General features: G+C 43.4%; 1 protein-coding gene across 1 annotated transcript; it reads right to left on the minus strand.

Annotated features, from left to right (window-relative positions):
• Positions 1–15,183: 15,183 nt before the first annotated feature.
• LOC114583539 (vomeronasal type-2 receptor 26-like) lies at positions 15,184–25,461 on the minus strand. The gene is made up of 6 exons (XM_077917850.1): positions 25,299–25,461; positions 22,778–22,949; positions 21,349–21,526; positions 17,947–18,174; positions 17,500–17,626; positions 15,184–16,085 (listed from the first exon to the last, which is right to left on the minus strand). The coding sequence occupies exons 1-6, from the start codon at positions 25,459–25,461 to the stop codon at positions 15,184–15,186; spliced, it is 1,770 nt and encodes a 589-aa protein (XP_077773976.1).

Below are 25,461 nucleotides of genomic sequence, written 5' to 3' on the forward strand. Positions count from 1 at the left end.
GAGACAACTCCCAACAGGCTAGAGATAGGACAAAGAAGAACAGATGTTCCCTGTAGTAACAACTATTGTTGTTTCCTTTTTTTTTTGTCTGCTCTGCTCTGCGAGTTTCTGGTTTGTGGTGCTTTGATGCCCCCCCCCCCCCCGTATCCTCACTAAAAAATGCAATAAAGGGTATTTGTCTAAGGTCTAATGGGAAGCCTCTCACTGTGTCTCTTGCACAGTAATACACGGCTGTGTCCTCAGGTTTAAGGTTGTTCATTTGCAAATACAGCTGGCTGTTTGAATCATCCCGGGAAATGGTGAATCTTCCTTTGACAGAATCCAAGTAGTAAATGTGAGTTGAAGCTGTATGTATAAAGGCCACCCATTCCAGGCCCTTTCCAGGAGCTTGTCTCACCCAGTTCATTGCATAGCTTCTGAAGGTGAATCCAGAGGCTTGGCAAGAGAGGCGGAGGGTGTCTCCAGGCCTTTTGATGCCCCCTCCTGATTCTTTGAGCTGGATTTGTGACTGGACACCTGAAAGAAAGGCTTACAATTAAAATCTGGGTTCATTATCCACTATAATATAAAAGTTATCCTATATGAAAGAACAAATACCTTTGAATATTACTAAAAGGAAAACCCCTGGAAACCAAGGTGTCATTTTCCCTTCTTTTACTATGAGGGTGGTTAAGAAGAAAGCCGTAACCCAGGCAGGGACACACAGTGGTTGTTTGAGTGGGTATCACACGGGCAGTGAATGTATATGGCAGGTTCGAACAGGAAGCGGCCTATGAATTTGCATACCTGTTGGAATAAAAGAGCAGCACAGTCCTTCAGCAACCCAAACTCAATACAGTGGTACCTCGGGTTACAGACGCTTCAGGTTACAGACTCCGCTAACCCAGAAATAGTACATCGAGTTAATAACTTTGCTTCAGGAGGAGAACTGAAATCGCACGGTGGCAGCGCAGTGGCAGTGGGAGGCCCCATTAGCTAAAGTGGTACCTCAGGTTAAGAACAGTTTCAGGTTAAGAACAGACCTGCAGAACGAATTATGTTCTTAACCCGAGGTACCATTTTAGTCATATGTGTGACTTTGGGCTGTCAAAGAATTGCTGCTAATTTGCATGGTGAGGAACAGAGTGTGGAAGTTGGCTCAAGGTATTTAAGTAAAACTGAATGGAATCTAGCTAGGAAACTGCTTGAAGAATCTCTACGCCTGGTGCTTTCAACCAAATGATGAAGTGGAGACCCATGACAGATAGTTTAAATATCCAGTCTTGCAAAATAATGTTCCAATAGATTAAGATCTACATCTGTCAACCTGGTCCCCACTGATCATTGTGGACTCTAATTCCCATTAGCCCCAGCCAACTCAACCTGCTGGGACTGCATAAATAGAGAGAGAGGGTGTCATGAGAATGCCCCTAAATCCCATTTTTATTTTATTCTTTGATAGATTTACAAAAAACAACAACACAACCAATAAATAAATTTTAGAAAGTGGCAAGATTAGAAGCGGACAAACATTATCATTTTGGTCACCTTCCTGTGCACACATTCTATCTTACCAACATCCCTCTTAAACTGTTTTGCCCAGAACTGGTGGAGGAGATAAAGATCTGCACTGGGAACAAGTGAGGAATAAAGATCTGCATCAGGAATAATTGAGGAGGGAGTCTAGTTAACCTTATCCTATGGTTGACAAATATATTGTGTGTGTGTGTGTGTGTGCTGAGTTTCTTCTTTTTGTTCACAGTCCCAATTGCCGTCCCTGACTTTGCTATCTAGAGGACAGAAATACACAGTGCTGTCGGCAGCTGTCAGGGAGTTCAGCTGAAGGGAGAACTTATTCTTGGAGTTGCCTGAAGAAATGGTTACACGGATCTGAAGAGAAGCAGCAAACCATTTTCTCCCATCATGGGGGTATATTCCTTGTCCAATTCTTAATTTCTGAGTACTCTCTGCTGACTTGCAGGCTCTCTCAATGCACATTCCTTCCACTATGGTAACTTGACCATATAGAATGACGAGACTTTTACTCGGGTTCCATGTGCAGAATCTGCTTGGATCCCACCAGGTTTTCTCCACTGAACACAGTCTGGCTGTGTAATTAATAAAGAAGCATGCGTACCTAAGTCAAGGCAAGCTGAGCATTTTTTTTTTGTTCACTCCTTAGGCCAGAAAGTGAGGAGTCTGGTTGTGTCAGGTTTCAAGAATAAATCGTAGGGAAATCTCTTGGGGAGTCAAACTCCTGAGAGATTACACAACACTGGTTTGGGGGTAAACGGTTGTAGAATTAGTCAGCTTTACATTTGAAACCACAAACTAATACTTTCAGATGTCGGTTTCATTTCCCTCCTGGCCAATCGTGAAATTCTCTTTACACTCTGCTGCCGTCCTTTGAGGAGAAGCAGTAACAGCAGGAGTTTCTGAGGCCTGGCTTTACCAATAGATGTTTGTGTGGAAACAAAGGTTCTGGAAAAGAGCTTTGAGATTGATGTTACATTAATACATAGATCTTGCTAAGTGCTAAAGTCATCTATCCCTCTTCAAATCTAAGAAGAGGCATGGTATTGAGAATGGTAGTTTTCCCATCAGAACTCCTTGCACACTTAAGAAACTGCAGATACACCTACACAACCATCACAACTGAGAGGGGCTGGATATGTGTGTCCTTGTCCTAGCCTGGTCTGCAAGTGCCACTGTAAAGAATTTTCACAGAAAATATTGGTTCCAGCATGGAAGATTCTCATGCATTTTCCTCTTTGCTGAGGAAGCAAAACCAAGATATTTGGTTGGATGCACAGAACCATAGAGCTGGAATAGACTGACATGGGAATCGAGTCCACCATCATGATTAGTTGCATACATACAGAAAAGAACATGAGAACCTTTACCTAAAAAATGCCTCAGTACTTCTTTAATTTTCTACTTGACTTATTTTGCATTGCGTTTGCAAAGTAATTTATGCATTCCGATTGAATAGAACCAACTTTCTGCATTCAGAATCAGTTTCTTCTTTTTGTTCAGAGTCCCAATTGCCGTGTGTCACTGTGCTATCTCGAGCACAGAAATACACGGCTGAGTCTGCAGCTGTCAGGGAGTTCAGTTGGAGGGAGAACTCGTTCTTGGAGTTGTCTGAAGAAATTGTTACACGGCTCTGAAGAGAAGCAGCAAACCATTTTCTCCCATCATTGGGGTATATTCTTGCAACCCACTCTAGACCTTTGCCAGCAGGCTGACGGATCCAGTTCCAAACAGAACTTGAATCAGTGATGGAGACACCAGTAACTTTACAGAGCAGACTGAGGTTATCTCCAGGTCTCACTGTTCTTGGCCCAGAAGAAACAAGCTGAACATCGGAAAGGACCCCTGGAAAAAAGAGAAATATAATGAATTGAATTGAGCATCGTCTAATGGACATAATCTAATCACTGCATGGAATCAACCTATATATTTGAACTTCCCACAGAATATACACTTACATTTTTGAAAGGCCACCAAAGAAAACAAGAACAGCAGGAACTTCATGGTTTTAACAAAGAAGTGTCTTAGTGAGGCAGAAAAAAGGAGGATTTGGACGTGGAAGAAAGTTAGGAATTTATATTGAGGGGGCAGAGGGTTCCTCAAGACTACCTCCAGCCTTCCTGAGTGATTTGCATGTGTCCTTGCAATGTTGAGCTATGATATATAAAGAGACTGTGGGAAACTGGGCTGAAGTCAGGGTTGACCTGCTTTGCCTTCAAAGTATGTTTTCAATATATAAGCTAAGATGTTTACTGTTAAGTCAGTATTATAGATTATGAGAAGCATAACCAGTGATTTTTTTCTTTAAAAAAAGTTTAGGGTAACTCTCATTTTGACTCAAGAAAATCACCATTTTATAGTTCAAATCTGGAAAAATAAATACAATAAATGGACAAAAGTATAAAGATTCAAAAAAATGTTTAAAGGTATGTGTCTTCCTGCACCCTTGCCCCCAGAAAAAAAACAACACTGAGCATAACTTTCAAGAAATCATGATTTGGATAGCTGCCTTACATTCTGAACCATTTTCTAATCTACATTTTAATGTGAACTCTGTGTTTACTCCAAAAAGAAAAGTGCAACCAAATAAGTTTCAGTGTTTCACATAAAACAGGCTTTATAATATCACTTTCCAGGATTTCAGTCTACTCTGAATGAATTGAAGGATAAGGCTCTTCTATCCTGCCTGTGTTTCAGCCGGTACAGTTGAACACGGCCAAAATTTCACAGGAAGATGAAATCCCTTCTGAAATTTCCCAATGCTTTCTTCAAATTCCATCACCTAAGCCTGCGTCCATGTTCCTGGAATTGAGGATAGACAAATCACAATATTTCCAGTATGTCTCACTGTAAGAAGAACATTCTATGCTCTTTCCAATGATAATAATAATAATCAACTGCACAAGATTTCACATTTGAATAATTGGCATTTCTGTATTCATTTCCCCTAAAATGAGTCTGCCAGAGAATTCATAGTGATCAGAATGACCCTGGAGCCACACGTCATGTTGGAATGGGCCAAACAATAGCAACTGTTTTTAATAGCTCCTCTATAATATCCTTCCTTGTTATATCTGCTTGCCTCATTTGTGGTTATCTTCTGCCCCCTCTGGTAGGTCTTTGCTAAAGTTCATATAGTGATGAGCTTTCCCCCCCCTGAGGTCTAATAGGATCTTTCTCACTGTATCTCTTGCACAGTGATACATGGTTGTATTTCCTTCTTCCAGGTTGTTCATCTGCAGATAGAAGTTGGGGCTGCTTTCTGAGGCTGTGAATCACCCTCAGATTGCAGAGGCATAATATTTGCTTCCAACATTATGTCAATTAATGAATTCCAGACCTTCACCAGGTTTCTGTCTGACCTGCCACATAGTGTTGGCGTGAATATCAAATCCAGAGGTGCTACAGGTGCATTTATGGGATTCTCAATGTATTTTCAATTCTGGTTCCAATCACTGGGTCAGAACTATCTGAGAAAGTACATCTGGAACTGGAAGGGGGGGGAAGAAGAAATTATTTAAATAGAAACAGAAGCCAATGGTTATCACCTGGGATACAATGCTAGTGGTGCAATAGAATATAAATCCCAACATACCAGAGGAGGAAGCAGCCAGTGCAATGAATACTGGCATAGCTGGAAGGCTGTGTGAGGTGAAGGTTTTGAGAGTTTTGAGAGTTGAGGTAGGAAGGGAAAAAAGTATTAGCCTTGGATAAATCTGCTGATGTAGAGGAGGACAGTATTAATATACCAAACTGATTGCAGCCAAGATAAGGTTTCATTCATTCATCCTGAATAGGCCTGAATGTTAAAGACATCTGCTTTCTCTCTTTGCAAGATGGGTACAAATTTCTCTATGTTGGAGGTGGCACGGAGTAGAGACAGAAACTTGTCTTCAGACTGAATTTCCTCTTTTTTGTACAAATGCCCAATCGGCCTTGTCTCACTGTGTGGTTCTCGGGCACAGAAATACACAGCGGTGTCAGCAGCTGTCAGGGAGTTCAGTTGGAGGGAAAACTCATTCTTGGAGTTGTCTGAAGAAATGGTCACACGACTCTGAAGAGAAGCAGCAAACCATTTCCCCCCATCATGGGAGTATATTCTTGCAATCCACTCCAGAACTTTGCCAGAAGGCTGACGGATCCAGTTGCGTGTGTAGGTCCCCAGGCCACCCCTCAAATAACTTCACACATAACACGTAATTTTAGTTTTGGTTTTTGGGTACTATTTTGGCCACAACTTTATTAAAATACAAAATCAGTGAGTGGTTGTTTAGACATTGGTTATGACTATCTGTCCCCCCGCCTGGGACAGAACTGACATCCCGAGGTCCGATTGGTAGCCAGTAGAAGAGAAAGTCAAACTGGGGGGTCATTCGAGCTAAGCGTCGGACCCACGCCGCTCACCCCAGCAGCTCCCCGAAAGCTTGCCTGCCCAGTCCTATAACAAGGATTCCCATAACAGGGATTGGGCGGCCCTGGACCCATAACAGGGATTGGACGAAATCATGGCAAGCCCCAGGATTCCTTTAACGGAATTCCCTTCAGCGCAATAGGAGGGGCAGACCCAGCTGACCCCTCCACCACCAGCATATTATAACCAATGCCTAACCGCCACCCGAGCTTTAACGCTCGCCGCCAACCACTCACAAACCCAACCATGAACCCAATTTAGTAGCCACCACATCCTAGCCAAACATCATTCCCCAAATCAGAAAGGTGCACTCCATCTGCCCGGTAAAGGGCTACCGCCTTAAAATAAATGCTGGGGTGGGGAATAACCAACCCACGCAGCTCCAAAACCTTCTTGCAGACTGCAGAGTTAATGCGTTTCCTGGCCTTCTCAGCGGCCTCCGGGCGGGGAACACCGCGCCAGGATTGCCTCTGCAACAAGTGAGACCAAATAATTCTCACAGAAGGCAGCAAGGCGGCCAAACGCTCCAAATCCCTCATGATGATGGAGCGCAAAGAAAGGCAATCAACAGTTGCCACATCGTTTCCCCCCAGCTGTACCACCATGGCCGCTGGGGGAGGGGAAGAAAGCAGCCGACGCTCAATAAGCGGCAAAAACTCTTCCCACAGCATTCCGCGTCTGGAAATCCATGACACTTGCACGTGCCGAGGGAGGCCGAGACACGATCCCCTGGCAGATTGCCTCGCTCTGATGCCAGCCCAATGAACGATGCTGTGTCCAGACGCGGACCGGCGAGGGATCTACAAGTGGAAACAGCAAGCATTAGTAACAAAATCAACATTTGTTACGCACATAGCCCTTGAAGGCATCAGATTTCCACCTCCCCAGATCCTTAATCCTGGCAGCTGACAAACCCCAATGGGCTGCCATGGTCGCTGCCCCTATGCAAAAAGAATGAGGGGCAAAACCAGATGCCGAGATTCCACACGCCGCAATAACCTTACGCATGATTTTTGCGAACTGGTGACGCGCCAGAGGGCGACCACCTTCATGCAAGAGCAAGGGACCATCCCCAGGAGGCCTCATGGCCAAGTACCTCCTTATGTCCTTGACCGGGCATGGGCCCGCCTCCCCAGTGGCAGGGAGGCGGATAACCTCCCCCCGACCCAACTGGTCAGTTTTGGAGTTGCGCACTAATAGTCTCAACTCCAGGGGGGACACGCTAATATCCTGGAAGAGCAACCCGCGGGAACCACCAGCTGAATTGCACTCCACTACAACCTCTCCCACCCGGAGGGCTCCAAAAAATGCTAATGAAAACGCTGCTGAAAAAAGGCGTGCTTCATATTTAGACCAGCACACACTCCTCAACTTGGAGCGCATTCTGGACAACAACTCAAAGGTGACAGGACGCCTGGCAGCCACCCTGGGTGGGGGGGGGCAAGTCTGCCCCACCCTTCAATGGCCTTACGCACCACAAACCTTTTACAAGGATCCCTGTCATACAAGGACTTGCTGAAAAAAGAAATTGCTGCAGAATGAATTCTCAGAGTTCTGGCAGCTCAGCCCAGCTGAAACAAATGAGCTAAGTATTGCAAGACCTGAGAAGTGGTAGGAGGGGGTTTAAAATTGCTGGACGCAGACTGCGTGAATTTTAAAAAGTCAGCCCAAGCTTTTTTATAGGATCGCAAAGTGGACGTAGAAATGGAAGCTGCTACTCCCTGCATGACTAAGTGTTGCCAAGATTCCAGAGGTGCGGTGGAAAATACTCTGGAAGCTTCTGAGCTTCTGGAGCCAGGGACCAGAATCGCTCCATCTGAAAACGGGATAGAGCATCAGCAATCTCGTTAGATATACCGGGGATGAAGCGTGCCGAAAACACAATATTAAACCTCAAACAATGTAGGATGAAGGCCCGCAGAAGGGCCGATACCCTGGGAGAACGGGACGACTGTTTTGCCAGCAGGTTCACCACCGCCTGGTTGTCGGACCAGAAACATATCCGACGGTCCCTGAATTCAGCGACCCATAAATGCACTGCTACTGCAATGGGAAAAAACTCGAGAAAAGTTAAGTCTCGCGTAATCGCTTCCCCTTGCCATTCAGGCGGCCACCGCATGGCACACCATCTTCCATTCCAGTACAACCCAAAGCCTAAAGAACCAGCAGCATCAGAGTGCACTTGAAAATCATTGTGGAGGTTCAAAACGTCCTGCCACAAGGATACACCATTGAATTACTCTAGGAATTCCAGCCAGACTTGCAAGTCCGCCCGTACCTGCGCGGACAATCGCACCCGATGCTGTGGGGCCCGTAGTCCAGCCGTGAGCCTGGCCAGACAGGAGCAGAAGGGGCGACCAGGCGCCACCACTCTGCATGCAAAATTTAAATGACCCAATAATGACTGAAGCTGCCTAAGAGTAACCTTCCGCAAAGGAAGAATCTCCTGAATAACCTTATGCAATGTAATTATCTTATCTGAGGGTAAGCTGGATGTTTGAGCATTGGTATCCAACCAGATGCCCAAATATGTCAATTGAGTTGCTGGGCCTTCAGTTTTATCCACCGCCAAGGGGACCCCCAGTTCTCCCATAAGGGAAGCAAAGGCCTCAAGTAACACAACGCAATTGCCCGTGTCATGTGCTGAGGCCAGCAAAAAATCATCCAAATAATGGGACACGCCCCCCAGGCCGGTCTTAACACGCAAGGCCCACTCCCAAAAGGTACTAAAACACTCAAAGGCAGCACATGCTATGGAACAGCCCATAGGCATAGCTTTGTCAAAATAAAACTTCCCCTCAAATTGGAAACCCAACAGCCAAAAGTCTTCAGGATGAACAGGCAGCAAGCGAAAAGCCGACTCAATGTCACACTTCGCCAGCAAGGCCCCAGGGCCAAATTTCCTGATCATCTTGATCGCCTGATCAAGGGATGCATATTTCACTGAGCAAAGCTCCGGGGGGATAACATCATTTACTGACGTGCCTTTAGGGTGAGATAAATTATGAATAAGGCGAAATTCCCCCGGAGCCTTCTTCGGGACAATACCCAAAGGCGAAATATGCAACTTAGGAAATGGGGGTACTGCAAAAGGGCCAGCCATACGATGTAAAGCCAACTCCTTTGCAATCTTCCTGCGGGCGATATCTGGCATTTCCCGCACAGACTTCTGATTGCGAGGATTCCGTGCCACGGGTGCCGTGGCTACAGGAATCCTAAAACCCACTGAAAACCCTTCTTTCAAATAAGCTGCAGCCTCGCGGTTGGGATAAGACTGCAGCCAAGGCAACAATGCCGACAGTTTTATCGGTGTATATGCCATAGACAGTAAATCACTACTTTCCAATTCCAGTGGAAGAGGTAGAGGGTGTGGCCTTTGGGGGTTGCTGAGCACCCCCTTTCCCCCCTCGAAAGGGCCACTTTCCCCAACAATTGGTAGCGGGGTGACTCCCACCACACGTATCACACACATGGGGATATCTGCAAGGCTGCCGTTGGCACTCTCCTTTGTTGAAAGCCCAACAGATTAACTTATGCCCAGGCCGAACAGGAGCTGCCTTTGGCTTGGACTGTTCCAGGGCCTTTTTCTCAAAATGTGGGACCACATAAGTGGTCCACACATCCAAATCCCTGCGGTCCCATCGAGCCGTAGGGATTTTTGCAGCACGACGTCAAAAATTTTCATCGTAAAGAATTGCTGGCTTAGCGCCAGCCATGGTATGCGCTGAGCGGACAATAGACAGGTACACAAAGAGATGGAAAGCTCTCCGAGGATAAGAAGCCGAGACAACCCCAGCAAAGACCTGGAAGCCATCCAGCCAGCACTCAAAAGTCCTACCCGTCTTTTTAAGCGAAGTCTGCCTCTTTGGGGCAGATACGACTTTATCAAGAGCATCCAGGCTTGCGGTTGGTGGTGCCAGGTCAAAAATGTCCACATAGCGGCCATCCAAAATCCTGGACCGCAATTTAGAAGACAAATGAGCCCCTGCTATAATGTCTCTAACAGAGTTAGTAGAGACTTTTACGTCAGGAACCAATCTACCATCGCGGCAATCAAGGATTGCCCCATACCTGGCACTATGTGAATTAGCCCTGCGTTGCCAAGTCCATTGTGGCAAACCACCAATGCATTCTCCAAAACCCAGGGAGGCATCGGCCTCATCCCCTGAGCTCTCAGAAGATGTACCTGTGGAAGAAGATGAAGACTCGCCCCTCCTCCTCTTGGCATGTCTTTTGGAACTCTTCTTACGGCGGCGATGCCCCCCGGAAGAAGATTTTGCCGGAACAGGCAAGCTGTCCTCCATTGAAGAGTCCACATCTGCCTCAACTTGTGAGGCACCTGAGGTAGACTGAATAGAAAAATCATGTGAGAGACCCGAACCCGACGGTAAAACAGGGGAGGACTGAGCTGGCAAAATTGCCCTGGCCAGAGTCGATTCCCTGGCCCACTTCCCTAAACGTCGCCTAGCTGAGCATCTTCCCCCCCTTGAGCCAACCTGAGGCACAGGTAAAGCAAGGGACCGGGGCGGGGGTTCAGACAACAAATCCCCACTTCACTCCCATCCTCACTAGATGATGACAGAACTGGGGAAGAGGCAGACACCGTAGGAGCAGGCACCATCGAAGTCGATGGTCGGGAAGCACAGCGTTGAATAAGGCCGTCCACCTCTGCAGCAATACGCGCCAAAGCCACAGGGTCACCTGCTATCCCTGGAACCAGTGATTCCAATTGACCCCCAGACTGAGGTGGGGTTGGAGAACACAGGGATTGTGATGGGCCCTTAATGGGCCGCTTGGCAGAGACGACTGTCACAGTCTTTTTCCCAGCCTTTTTTGGGGCCATATCTGATAATAAAAGACAGTAAAGTTAGCAATAAAACTGGACTTTAATAAAATGATAAAGTAAAAAAAATAAAATAAAAATAAAATAAAAAATTAAGTCTCTGCAGTGTTGGCTCTGATCCGATTGATCCGATGCACTCTGCAAAGAGAAAGAGAAACCAGAGTGCACCAATATTTAAAGACTATGGTCCCACCCACCCGATTTGCAACATACAATTTGCCCCAGCAACCCGGTAACCCAATCATGATGCCAGGCAACAACTATTAACCTGCCTGGCAACAAGAGGCCTGGCCTGGTGGCCCACACCGCAACACGTGCTCTCATTTATTGGAGAACACGCTTTCCAAACAGAATTTGAATCAGTGATGGAGACGCCAGTAACTTTACAGAGCAGACGAAGGTTCTCTCCAGGCCTCACTGTTCCTGGACCAGAAGATATGAGCTGAACATCAGAAAGGACCCCTTGAAAGAGATAACTATAATGAATTGAGCATCATCTACTGAACATCATCTAATCACTGCATGAAATAAACCTATATTTTTGAACTGCCCATAGAATATACACTTACATTTTTGAAAGGCCACCAAAGAAAACAACAGCAGAAACCTCTTGGTGTTAACAAAGAACTGTCCTAGTGAGGCAGGAAAAAGGAGGGTTTGGGCCTGGAAAAAAGTAAGGAGTTTATATTGAGGGGACAGAGGGTTCCTCAAGCCTCAGCCTTCTTGAGTGATTTGCATGTGTCCTTCCAATAGTAAGTTATGTTATATAAAGAGACTGTGGGAAACAGGGCCCAGGTCAGGGTTGACCTGTTTTACCTTCCAAGGGTTTTTTCAATATGTAAACACACATTTTTACTGTAAAGTCAGTATGATGATGATGATAATAATAATAATAATAATAATAATAATAATAATAATAATAATAATAAATTTTATTTATATCCCGCCCTCCCCAGCTGAAGTCGGGCTCAGGGTGGCTAACAATACAAAAATAGTGCAACATTATAAAAACATTATAAAAATTAATTAAAATCAAAATTGATGGCATTATGAAGAACATAACTTTCAAGAAATCATGATTTGGATATCTGCCTTACATTCTGAACCATTTTCTAAGCTACATTTTAATGTGAACTCTGTTTTTATTTCAAAAAGAAAAGTCCATTCAATTACCTTTCAGGGTTTCACATAAAACAGGCTTTATAATATCACTTTCTAGGATTGCAGTTCAAGTTCTATTCTAGGCTAAGGCTCTTCTATCCAGCTTGTGTTTCAGCCAGTAAAGTTGAACACAGCCAGAACTTTCACAGGAAGATGAAAGTCTGCATCCGGGCTCCTGGAATTCAGGATAGACAAATCATAATATTTCCAGTATGTCTCACTGTCAGAAGAACATTCTATGCTCTTTCTAATGATAATAATAATAATAATAATAATAATAATAATAATAATAATAATCAACTGCACAAGATTTCACATTTGAACAATTGGCATTTTGTATTCATTTCCCCTAAAATGAGTCTGCCAGAGAATTCATAGTGAGCAGAATGACCCTGGAGCCACACATCATGTTGGAATGGGCCAAAGAATAGCAGCTGTTCTTAATAGCTCTTCTATAACATCCTTCCTTGTTATATCTGCTTGTCTCATTTGTGGTTCTCTTCTGCCCCCTCTGGTAGGTCTTTGCTAAATCTCATGTAGTGATGAGGTTTTTTTCTGAGGTCTAATCGAATCTCTCTCACTGTCTCTTGCACAGTAATACATGGCTGTATTTCCTTCTTCCATTTTGTTCATCTGCAGATAGAAGTTGGGGCTGCTTTCTGAGGCTGTGAATCGCCCTCAGACTACAGAGGTGTCATATTTGCTCCAAACATTATTATACTGAATAATGAATTCCAGACCTTCACCAGGTTTCTCTCATCTGCCACATAGTGTTGCTGTAAATCTCAAACCCAGAGGTGCTACAGGTTCATTAATGGGATTCTCCAGGTTTTTTCAATACTGGTTCCGACGACTGGGTCAGAACTATCTGGGAAAGTACATCTGGAACTGGAAGTGGAAAAAGAAGAAATAATTTAAATAGAAACAGAAGCCACTGGTTATCATCTGGGATACAGTTCTAGTGGCGCAATAGACTATAAATCCCAACACACCAAAGGAGGAAGCAGCCAGTGCAATGAATACTGGCATAGTGGGAAGGCTATGTGAGGTGAAAGGTTTTGAGAGTTTTGAGAGAAAGTGAAAAAAGTATTGGCTTTGCATTAATCTGCTGATGTATACAGTGGTGAAGCTGCATGCTCTGACACTGGGGGCAGAAGGCAGGTGGGAGCGTGGCTGACATGCGTCCTGGGGGTGTGGTGTATTGCTGCGGGGTCATGGCATGCGTCCCGGGGAGTGGTACGCTGCCCGCAGGGGCATGGCGCCTGGTGCGGTGGTGGTGTGAGTGGCGAGTGTCCGGGGGGCAGCTGCGATGATACCCCCCTCCCCGATGGTCTGGGGTTGGTGAGCTCTCCCGCCCCCCCTTCCTCCGCCAGTGGATGTAGAGGAGGACAGTATTAAAGTACCAAACTGATTGCAGGCCATATAGGGTTTCATTCATTCATGCTGAATAGGCCTGAATGTTAAAGATATCTGCTTTCTCTCTTTGCATGATGGGTATAAATTCCTCTGAGTTGGAGGTGGCACAGAGTAGAGCCAGAGATTTGTGTTCAGATTGAATTTCCTCTTTTTGTACATATCCCCAATTGACGTTGTCTCACAGTGTGGTTCTCAGGCACAGATATACACAGCAGTGTCGGCAGCTGTCAGGGAGTTCAGCAGGAGGGAGAACTTGTTCTTGGAAGTGTCTGAAGAAATGATTGCTTGGCTTTTCAGAGGAGGTGCATACCATTTTTTCCCAGTACAGCACACCTATTAGTGGCACAGAATTGGAAAGGGCAGGAAAATATCTGTATCTCTGATTGGAAACAGCATGTATGGTCTATCAGAAAAAAATAACGGGGAGATTACATGCATTCCATAATACAAATATTATGGACAATTTTGTTGAAATATGGCATCGTTTTATAAAACACTTTACTGATAACTCTAAAGAATGTCAACCTCTGAAATCACAGAATGGACTTTGGCAAAATCAACTTCTCGTTTACATCTGCAGGTGTAGCAGTGGATGTGCTGGACCTCTGTCTTGCCTCGGTAATGGACTGGATGAGAACCAACAACCTGAAGCTCAATCCTTATAAGAAGGAGGTACTGCTAGTGGGCACTTCCCAAGACTGGATGGATGGGAGGTTGCCTGCTCTTGACAGAGTTACATTCCCTCTGAAGGAGCAGGTACACAGCTTGAGGGTAGTTCTGGATCCTTTGCTGTTGCTTTAGTTCCAGGTGGCATGGAGTGCCTTCCATCATCAACTGGTGGCTGAGCTGTAGCCCTATCTGGACAGGGATAACCTAACCTGTTGTCTGTGCTCTGGTATCTACTAGGTTAGATTAGTGCAAGATGTTATATGTAGGGCTGCAACTGAAGACAGTTCAGAAACTTCAGCTGGTGCAGAATTTGGCTCAGGACTGCAATACTTCAAGGATCATATCTCCACATACGAACCTTCCTGGACCTTGTATTCATCATCTGAGGCCCTTCTTCATGTGCCTCCTCCACATGAGGACCAGAGAGTGGCAACACAAGAATGGCGTTTTTCTGCAGTGGCTCTTTACTTGCTGAATGCACTCCCCAGGAACGTTTTGCTGGCACTTTCATTATGCACCTTACGTGCCAGGCACAAATGTTTCTCTTCAACTAGGCCTTTGGCTGATTAACATCCAATACTCATTTAATGTCTTTTAATGTGTTTTGGGGTGGGGGTAGGATGGTGGGTTATTAGTTTGTTATTGTTACGTATTTTGTGTGTTTTTTAATTCTTGCATTGTTATGTTGTGAATCACTCTGCGATCTATGGATGAAGGGCAGTATACAAATTTCACAAATATTAATAAAAAAATTCAGGTAGTTTTTTATTTTATTGTACTTTATGCTTCATTTTAATTCTTCTTAGCCAAGTTGAGAGCTTCATAGGCACTGGAAGGATGTGATATAGATAAATATTTAAACTCTGAAATAGATACAATGCTGAAGATCTAATTAACAAGGGAGTACCAACTTGAATAAAATATTTGGGGAGAGATTAGCACCGCCCCACATAATTGATCACAAGAACTGACATGCACACAACATTAGAATGGCAATGCCCATTACCTTTGGGGGGCCCTGTCCCCCTCAAATATTTAATGGGGGTACTGAAGGGACCTCAGTCCCTAGGACTTGTCTCCTATGTAATTTATGCTGCAGTAGCCCATTTGCTGACGAAACCTTTTTACTACAGAGGCAGTAATGTATCAACAGAAAAGCCAGACAGATTCTTTACATCTTTCTCCTTACTATTTGCTCCCTGTTGTTCAATTCAGGCTTCAGCACAATAATGTAACATTTAGGGGAGAAGATGCAACCCAATAAACCAGCGCTAGAGGCCAAGATAGAGAAGATCTCCACAGCCACCATGTTTTTTCCTTTTGTGCTCAGATAAGTTGGAACAAAGGACACCCACACACTGCAGAAGGCCAACATGCTGAATGTAATGAACTTTGCTTCATTAAAACTATCCGGTAACTTGCGGGCTAGGAATGCCACAGTGAAGCTGGCAATGGCCAAGAGGCCCATGTAACCAAGGACACAGTAAAACATGGCAACTGACCCTTCATTACATTGCAGAATGATTTCTTCAGTTGCTGAGTGAAGGTCGAAATCAGGGAATGGGGGGGAGGTTGCTAACCACACAATACAAATACATGCTTGAATAAGAGCAAAACAAAAGACAATAGAATTGGATAGTCCTTTGCCCACCCATTTCCTCATGCTGGACCCAGGTTTGGTGGCCATGAAAGCTAGAACTACGGTGATGGTTTTTGCCAGCACACATGAAACAGCCACCGAGAAGATGGTGCCAAAAGTGGGTTGTCGGAGGAGGCAGGAGACCTTCCCTGGTTGTCCGAGGAACAGTAAAGAAGAGTGGAAGCAGAGCAGGAGGGAGACCAGGAGCGCGTAAGTGAGGTCCCTGTTATTGGCCTTGACAATGGGTGTGTCTTTGTGCCTAATAAAAATTCCTAGCACCATGGCTGTGATCAGGCAAAAAAAGAGAGCAACTGAGGTCAAAGTGATCCCTAAGGGTTCATCAAAAGACAGAAAACTTATAACTTTAGTGATGCATTCAGTTCTGTCCTTGTTTGGAAATTCATCTTCTGGGCACTGGAAGCAGTCAGACACATCTGAAGAATAGTAAGAAACCACCTTTTAGTGCCAAGTCACATGTTAAACCTACACTGTTCTCTTCTCCACCTCCCATATTGAGATTATATTGTTTCATTGGATCACAAAATTGTAGAGTTGGAAGGGACCCTGAGTGAAATCTTCCGCAACCCCCCTGCAATGCAGGAATAATATGCATATGTAATATTTCCACTCTTCATTTCCCCAGTATGTTATAGAGGCTTGACTGGCCTCAACCAGATGTTGGGCATTCAGTGTGGTCCCATTAAGCAGGACAGCTTAGAATACCCTTTATTCCAATGGGCCTATGCAGTTGTTTAGAATGTCCATGAATAGGCAATCACCTGCAAGTAGATAAATAGGTACCGCTCCGGTGGGAAGGTAAATGGCATTTTCGTGTGCTGCTGTGGTTCGCCAGAAGCGCCTTAGTCATGCTGGCCACATGACCTGGAAACTGTCTGTGGATAAATGCTGGCCCTCCCACCTACAGAGAGAGATGAGCGCCGCAACCCCAGAGTCGTCCACGACTGGACCTAATGGTCAGGGGTACCTTTACCTTTAATAATTGTTTTGTATTGTTTTTAAATGTTTTTATGTTGCTGTACACCACGCTGCGGGAACATATTTTTGCAATTAATTATGAAATAATTGTTATTTCTTTAAGAAAAACATTCAGGTAAGATTACTATCATCACGATCTATATTTTTATGACCTGTTTTAGTTCTGCTGTATTTTTTTCAGTAGATTTCACCTTCTCATGCTCTATAGTCATGAAGGAATATTTTTATGCCACTGCAAGCAGGGATGCAAGATAGCATGATTATGTATTAAATGATTTGCTTATAACATTCATGCTTTCACATGGAATGTACAGGTTATCTGTAACCATGAAGGGAATTGACCACCAGAAGTTTATCCCTCATATGGCTAACTTTCCCATTCATTTCAAATAGAGATCCAGATGCAAATAGCTTGTTTTAACTTTTGTCTTATTAAATTAGCTACTACAGTAACATTTGAAGTCTTCCTGCAATCCTGACACTGGGCATTAGACTGGACACATATTAGGCATATTGGATGTCTATTTTGGAGGCAATATTATAATGTGTGCCTCATATAAGTGTTTCTATTACTTTAAGTGGGATAGCAAGGCAATGGTCTGCTGCATGTGTTTGTGTTTATTGGAAAGTAGAAATGAAATAATGGATTTGTATACAATATTTGATATCCATTCACTCTCCTATTCATTGATTCTTATAGCAATGCATGAATGAGTCTCATTCATTCATTTTACCTATTGCCTCAAAAGTAATTATCCATGTCTACCCTTAATAACTTACTACCTAGATGATAATATACAAATCAAAGGAATAAATATTTGCACTGTTGAAAAAAGAGAGAAAGTGTATTACCCTTCTTGTTCGAAATCTTCCCTTCTGCACAAGGAATGCAATCGTAGCAGCAAAACTTTTCTGCTTCCTTCCTTTTCTTCTGACTACCAGGCTGGCAGTGGTCATTGCACACAGAAAGGGGGAGAGTCTATCCATAGACATGAAAGGAATTACAATTGGAAAAGTACAGTAGATTGATGGATACATGGATAGATTCATTTCAGTTTTCTGTGGAGAAGCGATATGGACTGCCAATGTTTTAAGACCTTTTGCACTGTCTCCTGGGTGGCACAAGGGCTAGAGAAATCTTAGCATCAGGGGCAACAATGGTGCAGATGGGCACCAGCTACAATACCTAGAATACACAAAAATCCCTGCTAAACAAGTAATGTGGCAACCCTCACTTTAGAATGCTGCTGTGCCAATTGAGATAGTTTGTCCTTAATCTGGCCATAGCAGAATCCATACCTTGTTTAAATCTTCGTACCACACAATTATATATTCATTAATGATTAATTCTCTTCCTTCAGGTGCATTGGGATCCATCCTACCAACTTTCACTTTCTGGTATGACTTATTTGGAAATGTTATAATATTCATGATGTCAAATCCACCCTCTGTTTCCTGCTTATCATTAAAGGACACAGTTTCTCCAGCTGAATTGTTAAAGGAATTGCCTTGAAGAAAAGGATGGAGCTAATTGAAAGAGAGAAAGAAATGAAGGCACTTGAAAGGAGGGAAACAAATGGGGGGGGGGGTTTGAAACAAATAAGAGAATTCATTTTTTACCGACTATTATGGTTTAAGGCAGGCATAGCAAATTTGTTGTCCTCCAGATTGTTGCCTACCTTTGTCACCAACCCCACTCTGAATGACCAAGAGTTAGGTAATGGGGGATGTATAATGCATTGTATTTTCAGGCTACAGTTATTGTGGGGAAATGTAAGCCAGTAAATCAGTTCCATGCATAATATATACAATCCCATCTCATCAATTTTTAATGGAGTAGAAATGGAGTGGATTTTTCTCAATTCATACTGATCTGCTCACTGATAAAAAAAATCTAATGTGGAGACATTACCTGCCAAGGCTGCAGATCTTGAAGAACCAGTTGGTTAACCCTTGAAATGAACCCTCTTTGGCAGGATTGAGAAGAGACCATTGCATGCAATGCATGAGCCACAGCATAAACCCCATTGTAGATACTATAGCTTTGGCCAGTCATGGGCACTTCATAAGACGGTGCAGGAAGATTCTCCATCTTTTCCTCCCCAGTACATGCCCTATCAACCTCCATTGCCTCACTGGGATCTTGAAGTTCACAGTCAAATGCTTGCTCCCAAAAGTCATTGAAAAAAGCATCTTTCTGCATCCCATAGGGTCTTATGTGCTGAAGAAATTCTTGGAATCCCAAAAGCTCTTTTGAGTGAATTGCAAAGGAAATGGCACCATGAAACTGCTGGAGTCCCCACCCCCTTTGAAGGCCTGTTAATATGAAATCAATCTGGGTTGTCGTAATCCACACCTTGCTAAATGATGCATTTTCTGTTTTTCGAAAAACATAAAAAAGAATAATAGTTTTGAGCCATGAAATCGTTAATGATTCTCCATAAACAAGAAGTGCAGTCACGTTATTATCTGCGAAATGTAGATGAAGATTTGCGACTATATCAGTTAGTTTATCCAAGTTATCAAAATGAGAAATTTGTGGGATTCTTTGTGTGAAGGCTGAACAGATTTCGTGCTGGGAAAGCAAAGGCTCCAGGGTCTGTAAGAAAAGTTCCCCACTGTTGTTATCCACAGGAATAAGTCCTACCCATGTCCATCCAAAATACTGAAGTAACTGGACAATCCCCATATATTGAAGTCTTTCATTTGGAACCATGCAATAAAGGGAGGGAAACTGACTGATAAGCATATCCTTGTGGGGAAATGAGCCATACGTAAGCTAAAAGAAAATTATTATCAAATATCACCATCATCATCAATGACATTTATTCATCAGTTTTTACAGTGAAGTGTTTCGAAGTGATTTACAGGCTAAAAAAGAGCAACAGCAAGAAGAAGAAGAAGAAGAAGAAGAAGAAGAAGAAGAAGAAGAAGAAGAAGAAGAAGAAGAAGTTAAAACCAAATATAAAAGCAGCAATAAAACTAAAACTAATTTACATGTGTACACCTGTAGTTGTTTCTGGAGAAAAGTTAGGAGGAATGAATGGTTTTTTGTACATTTTTTTGCTCATGCAACAAAGATTTATTGAAGCAATTTGTGGTTCTGCTGGAAGTTAAAGGGAACAGTGCTTCTGCTGGAATTTTCTTTTCCTGGTTATCAGGATATGATCCAATTTCTGGGATTTATTAATTGTCATTCCTATTATTCCCTTTTTCTGAACCATGCAATTGCTCACAGCATGACAAAAGAAGAGTGTAATTTACTACAACTGTGTGTGTGTGTGCTCCAAAATCTCCTAATATCTGTAACTGTGCTTAAAACAAACAAACAAACAAATATTAACAATGATTCTGAGTTTTTTGTTGCTCTCTCCATGTTGATCTGTTCCAAGCCACTGTGTTTGATGTGAAGGTCTGTGTTCGCCCTTCCACTATAATGTAGAATTGAAAAAAGGTTATAATTCTCTCCCCCTATTTTTAGACAAATGGCATGGAATTTCCATATACAGGAGACCCTGCACATTGGATTAGCATGCCACATTAAACAAAAATAGATCCAGGTGCTATTGGAGGAAATGAGATTCGCTTTATAAACACTTATGGAACAGTGGAAGCAGGGGGCTGTCTCCTCCTTACCTTAAACAAGTTAAGAGGTAAGCTGGTTGATATGTTTTCAGGCTTGTATATTTTGTAACACTGGTTGGATATTTGTGGTCTAGCTTTTACAGGCCTGCAGAGTTCTGAAGTGCTCTGGAAGTTTTTATTGAAGCAGAGCAGATTTTTTTAAAAATACTGCATCTTGAACTGTTACAGATTATTTCCTTTAAGTGGTGGGCAGCATATCATGGAAGCTTGGGGATGTACAGAGTCAAAATTCAACTCTGTTTTAGAGAAGATGCCTCACGAGTCCTTCAGAAAGCCCAAGACACTTCTGATAACTTGCCTCAAATGGCATTATTTTGCTTTCAAGTCTAATTGCAACTTTGTCATTCTCTACATTCCCTCTCTCTGTTCTTGAACTTGCATCACTTATACTTCTCATATTTCTTCCATCCCACTTTAATAAGTGCATATCTGCTTCTTCTTCTTGTTTTTTTTCTTGTTGTTGTTGTGTTCTCATCCTAAATGTGTTGCTCAGTATGCTGTAGAGACTCGCAACCAGTGGCGTAGCGTGGGTTGTCAGCACCCGGGGCTAGCCAAGTAATTTGCGCCCCCTAACCCGTGGATTTGCGCCCCCTAACCCGTGGATTTGCGGCCCCTAACCTGTGGATTTGCCCTAACCCCAGATGTTGCGCCCGGTGCGGCCCGCCCCCCCTGCACCCCCCACGCTACGCCACTGCTCGCAACAAAAACATTACTGCTGCTGCTAGCACTGTACACTTGGCAGCTAATTTACAGGAAATAATGGGGCCTATGTTTCCAGCTCTTTTTTTGCAACTTAAACAGGAAATCCCTGTTCTTGGCTATCTTTAGGGCTTAAATCTAGAGAAACCTAGAATTCAATAAGGAATATAGTGCAGAGATATAGAATATAGTGCAGAATGACAGCCCTGAAAAATCTTGGTTTGTTGTGCTTTAAGGAAACGGGTGATGGCCTATAAATCACTTCAATTCATCTTGCTATACAATCCCCAAACAGAGCTTTAGAACACACATGCATAGACAGACAGACAGACAGACAGAGACAGAGAGAATTCCTACCTGTGGAATCTTATAGAAACCTAAAATGTCTGCCATTAAGGAAGAAATATCAGAGCCAAGACCACCAATGACAGCTATGACATTTTTCCTTGTGTCACATATGTAATTGGGAACAAATTTATGTGACTTGAAGAGGAGGTCTAAGGTGGTACGATAAGTTGCCATTGCATCATAGTAGCTGTCATAGATGTGGAAGCCAAGTGTGACATTGGGCAAGAGTGTGGGGTTTTTGTTGATCTCATCCACAGCAAATGCCAAGGAAAGGGTGTGCTGGTAAAATTTCGTTATCATTCTGCAAAGAGAAGGCGTTTATTACAATGCCTGAAGTTGTTATATCACCATACCAGAAATTTCTCTGTGTTTCTTACCTCAATTATAATAAGCATATCCTTTTATTTCTGCTCTGCATAGGACTTTGTTCTGCCAACTGTCAGAATAAATAAAGAAAAATGTGGAAACCTAGATGTGGATTTGAGTTTCACAGGAATTACAACCTAATTGCCCAATTTCTTTTGGGAATTATAGGGTCAGAACTTTCTAAATTGTATAGAAAATTATTTATGTAAGCTACTGCAGCAGCAAGAATGTTACTTGCCCCAAAGTGGAAAGAAGCAGAAGTCCCAGAAAAGGAAGAATGGATACAAAGACTTATGGAATATGCAGAAATGGCGAAACTTACCTGAAGAATAAGAAATCAAGATACCAATTTTTAAAAAAATAAAAGAATGGAAATGGTTTATTGAATATTTACAGATAAATTGTAAACAGATATAAACATTAGCAGGATTATTGTAATAACCTGCAGTTTTATACGCGTATATATTTACAGTAGATAATTAAATGAGCGTTAAATGAACCTGGATATGCAAAAGATATTTTAAAAATAAATTTAAGGAACTGCAGAAAGGGGGGGTGGAAGTCAAATCTTGAAATGTTAAACTGATTGTAAAACTAATGACATGTATATATTTGAAAAGTAGAAATAAAAAACTAAAGAAAAAAGAAATGACAACCTAAATGAAGTGTCTTACGAGAAGAGGAATCACCTCCAGCCTCAAGAACATTGTGTGCTGATCAATAAAATGGGACTGGGCTTATTTTTTTTTTGCTATTATCAGGTATTTAAAATGAATTTGACACCCTCAATGTACCTGACCACATTCATCACTGGGCTTTAAAAAAATATATATTTATAAAAAATAAGAAACAAACAAAAACAAAACTATTCACAGATATATTTTTGTAGTTGCTTGTGCAGATTCCTTCAAGTCTTCATTTAAATTATTTTGCTTTCCCTAAAAACTTATCAGCATGAGAAAATTTGTTGTAATTGTGTGTGGTGTGTGGGTGTGTCCTACTTAAACATTTCTTTGCGATCTTGCCAATGACAAAACGTGTAGAGGGGAGGGAGAAAATTGCAATTCCCTACTCTGGATCTTGAAACAGTTTCTGAGAAGGCGGTTCTTTGAAGTCAATTTCCAGAGAATGGTAAATGATCTGAGAAGCAATTCCACCAATGATGAGGCCTCCTGGCTGGTGCCACTCATGGGGAACAGGGACGGGTTCATTTGTGGGGCACGCCATACTAGCCACTTTGTACACTGTGTGAGGCAGCAGAAGCAGGAACATAAACAGAACCATCCAGTCAGCAAAGCCTTGCCCTTAACACAGACTCTCTTCTGCTCATTTTCAGTAACTGCTTGACTTAAGCAAACCACATTGGTTGGTACCTCACTCAGCCTTCAGTATCCCTGGGAAACAAATGCTTTGAGCTATAGCAGACATTGTCAACATCATAATTTCAAGTTGAGGAAGACCCCACCTGCCTTTTGCCGTTTCTCCCAGCGGTCTATGGCACAGGGAGTTATTTATTACCGCTTCTAAACTTGCTTGGTTAGAAATTTTTTATTGTCTTTTGGAAAAACTGTTCGAGCTTTTGGCAGATGAACAAATTATAGTGATTTCAATATTTCCCGAGAGATAATTATTCTTCATCACATGCCATTGAAGTGACTCCCCACAATAGCAAATCTTAGTTCTTTGCACGCCTTATTTTTTATTATAATATTTTATTAAAATTTTCCACAAGATAATGATATTTAAAACTGCAGCAAAATACAGAGTAGGGAGTTTTCTCCTAAAGGCAATTATCAGCCCCCACATCCCACAGAAGGCAGCAGCCCCTTCCAGCTTTCACCTGGAATTCTGCCTTTCTCCTCCCAACCTCTCACCCTGGGAGACTGACATTTCCCTGTTTCCCACCCAGGGCGCTCCTTCAACCATCTACCACCCCCATGAGTACACAATCCCTGGTCCTACCAATTCACTTCACTTGACTCTAACCATGTCTATTCAGAAGTAAAACCTATTGTATTCAATGGGGAATACTCCCAGGTCAATTGTGATAGAAGTGCACTCATAGGAACCACTGCTACACACAAGAAGCTGGCATAAAGCAAGCCAGTGTAAATTAAGGCAGCTTAAAGTTTCACAAAACCCAAAGCTTGTTGATGCTCTGCATCAGCCTGGCAGAGGGGAAACAAGCCTTTGGAAAACTGGCTTAGGCCACAGTGAAGGTCTCCCCACCCTGGCCCTGCCCTTACCATACCCCCAGAATTCTCCCTTTTGGAGAATTACACCAAACTACCTGTTATACTTTGGACGTGGGTGGCACTGTGGTCTAAACTACAGAGCCTAGGGCTTGCTGATCGGGAGGTCGTGGTTTGAGTCCCCATGACGGGGTGAGCTTCCATTGCTCAGTCCCTGCTCCTGCCAACCTAGCAGTTCAAAAGGACATCAAAGTGCAAGTAGATAAATAGGTACCACTCTGGCGGGAAGGTGAACGACATTTCCTTGCGCTGTTCTGGTTCGCCAGAAGTGGCTTAGTCATGCTGGCCACATGACCCGGAAGCTATACGCTGGCTCCTTCGGCAGGTAAAGCGAAATGAGCACCGCAACTCCAGAGTCGTCCGCGACTGGACCTAATGGTCAGAGGTCCCTTTACCTTTTACCTGTCATACTGCTTAAAGAAAGATCAGGCATACTTCATCTCAGCTTAGAATAACTTCATGCCACCTTCTTGTGCATAGGACTGCCCTCCCTGTGTATTAACCTCACCTCACAAATACTAAGTGGAAGGGAGCAATTCTGTACACAAGAAACTGGCATAAATCAGACCAGTGCAAATTAAGATGGCATAAATTACAGCAGATCCAATAATTAAAAACCTCCAAGGAAGGAGAGTCCACCACCTTCCGAGGCAGTCCATTCTACTATTGATTAACTCCTACTGATGTTTAGCCAGTAAGTCATTTCTTCTAACTTGTATCTATTGGTTGACGTCTTAACCTCTGGAGCAGGACAAAACAGGCTTGCTCCATCCATGTGTCACTGACAACCCTTTAGATATTTGAAGATAAAATCTGGATGCTGGAAGAGATCAGATGGGTGGGAAGCATTCTGGTGGAGGCTCCTTTGGAAAACCTGGGTGTTTCTCACAACACAGACTTCAACACTCCAGCCAGTGGTCTGGTCGCATGGTCTTGAATTGACCAGCTCCCAGCTGGTCATGAGGTACAGCAGCTTTCTGCTTCTGTGCAGTGACCCAATTTCAGCTTCCTGACTCCCATCAAGGCTCCCATCAAGCCCAGCACGGCTAAAAAGCCACACACACACAGCCATAAAAGAGAGCAGGCTATTCAGCCTAGGGTGGGGGAAAGGCTTCCTGTTGGTTGCCTTTCCATTTCCTGTTTCCCAGATAGTCTCTCCTGGGTCCTCTAACTGAGGAGTCTGAATATTCAATGCAGGCCGAATTCCCATAATCTCTATTAGCCATGTTGAATGCTTGGTAACTGTCATCCAACAACTGTGGAAATCACTACCAGACATAAATGGTAGTAAGGGTCATTATTGGAGAGTGAGAGTCTCCTCCCTGCACAGGGGTGTCTTACCCACAGAGGCTAGTGGCACAGAGGCTAGTGGCTTAGTGCCTGGGCACCAAGTTCTGGAGGGCGCCAGGGAAGAGGCAGAGGACTCTTTGCTGCCCTCGCCCACTTCCACCATGCCGTGCTGAAGCAGCGCTGTGCCGGAGCCTTCACCTGCTGTGGCTACCAT

The sequence above is a fragment of the Podarcis muralis genome, chromosome 13 (assembly GCF_964188315.1).
Source record: "Podarcis muralis chromosome 13, rPodMur119.hap1.1, whole genome shotgun sequence".
Taxonomy (NCBI): domain Eukaryota; kingdom Metazoa; phylum Chordata; class Lepidosauria; order Squamata; family Lacertidae; genus Podarcis; species Podarcis muralis.

Coding starts and splice junctions, on each gene's coding strand:
- LOC114583539 (XM_077917850.1), bottom strand. CDS start 25,461: ATGGTAGCCACAGCAGGTGAAGGCTCCGGCACAGCGCTGCTTCAGCAC. Junction 21,527..22,777: donor AAACTGTTTCAAGATCCAGA/GTAGGGAATTGC, acceptor CATCTATGACAG/CTACTATGATGCAATGGCAA. Junction 16,086..17,499: donor GAAGATTTCGAACAAGAAGG/GTAATACACTTT, acceptor ACTATTCTTCAG/ATGTGTCTGACTGCTTCCAG.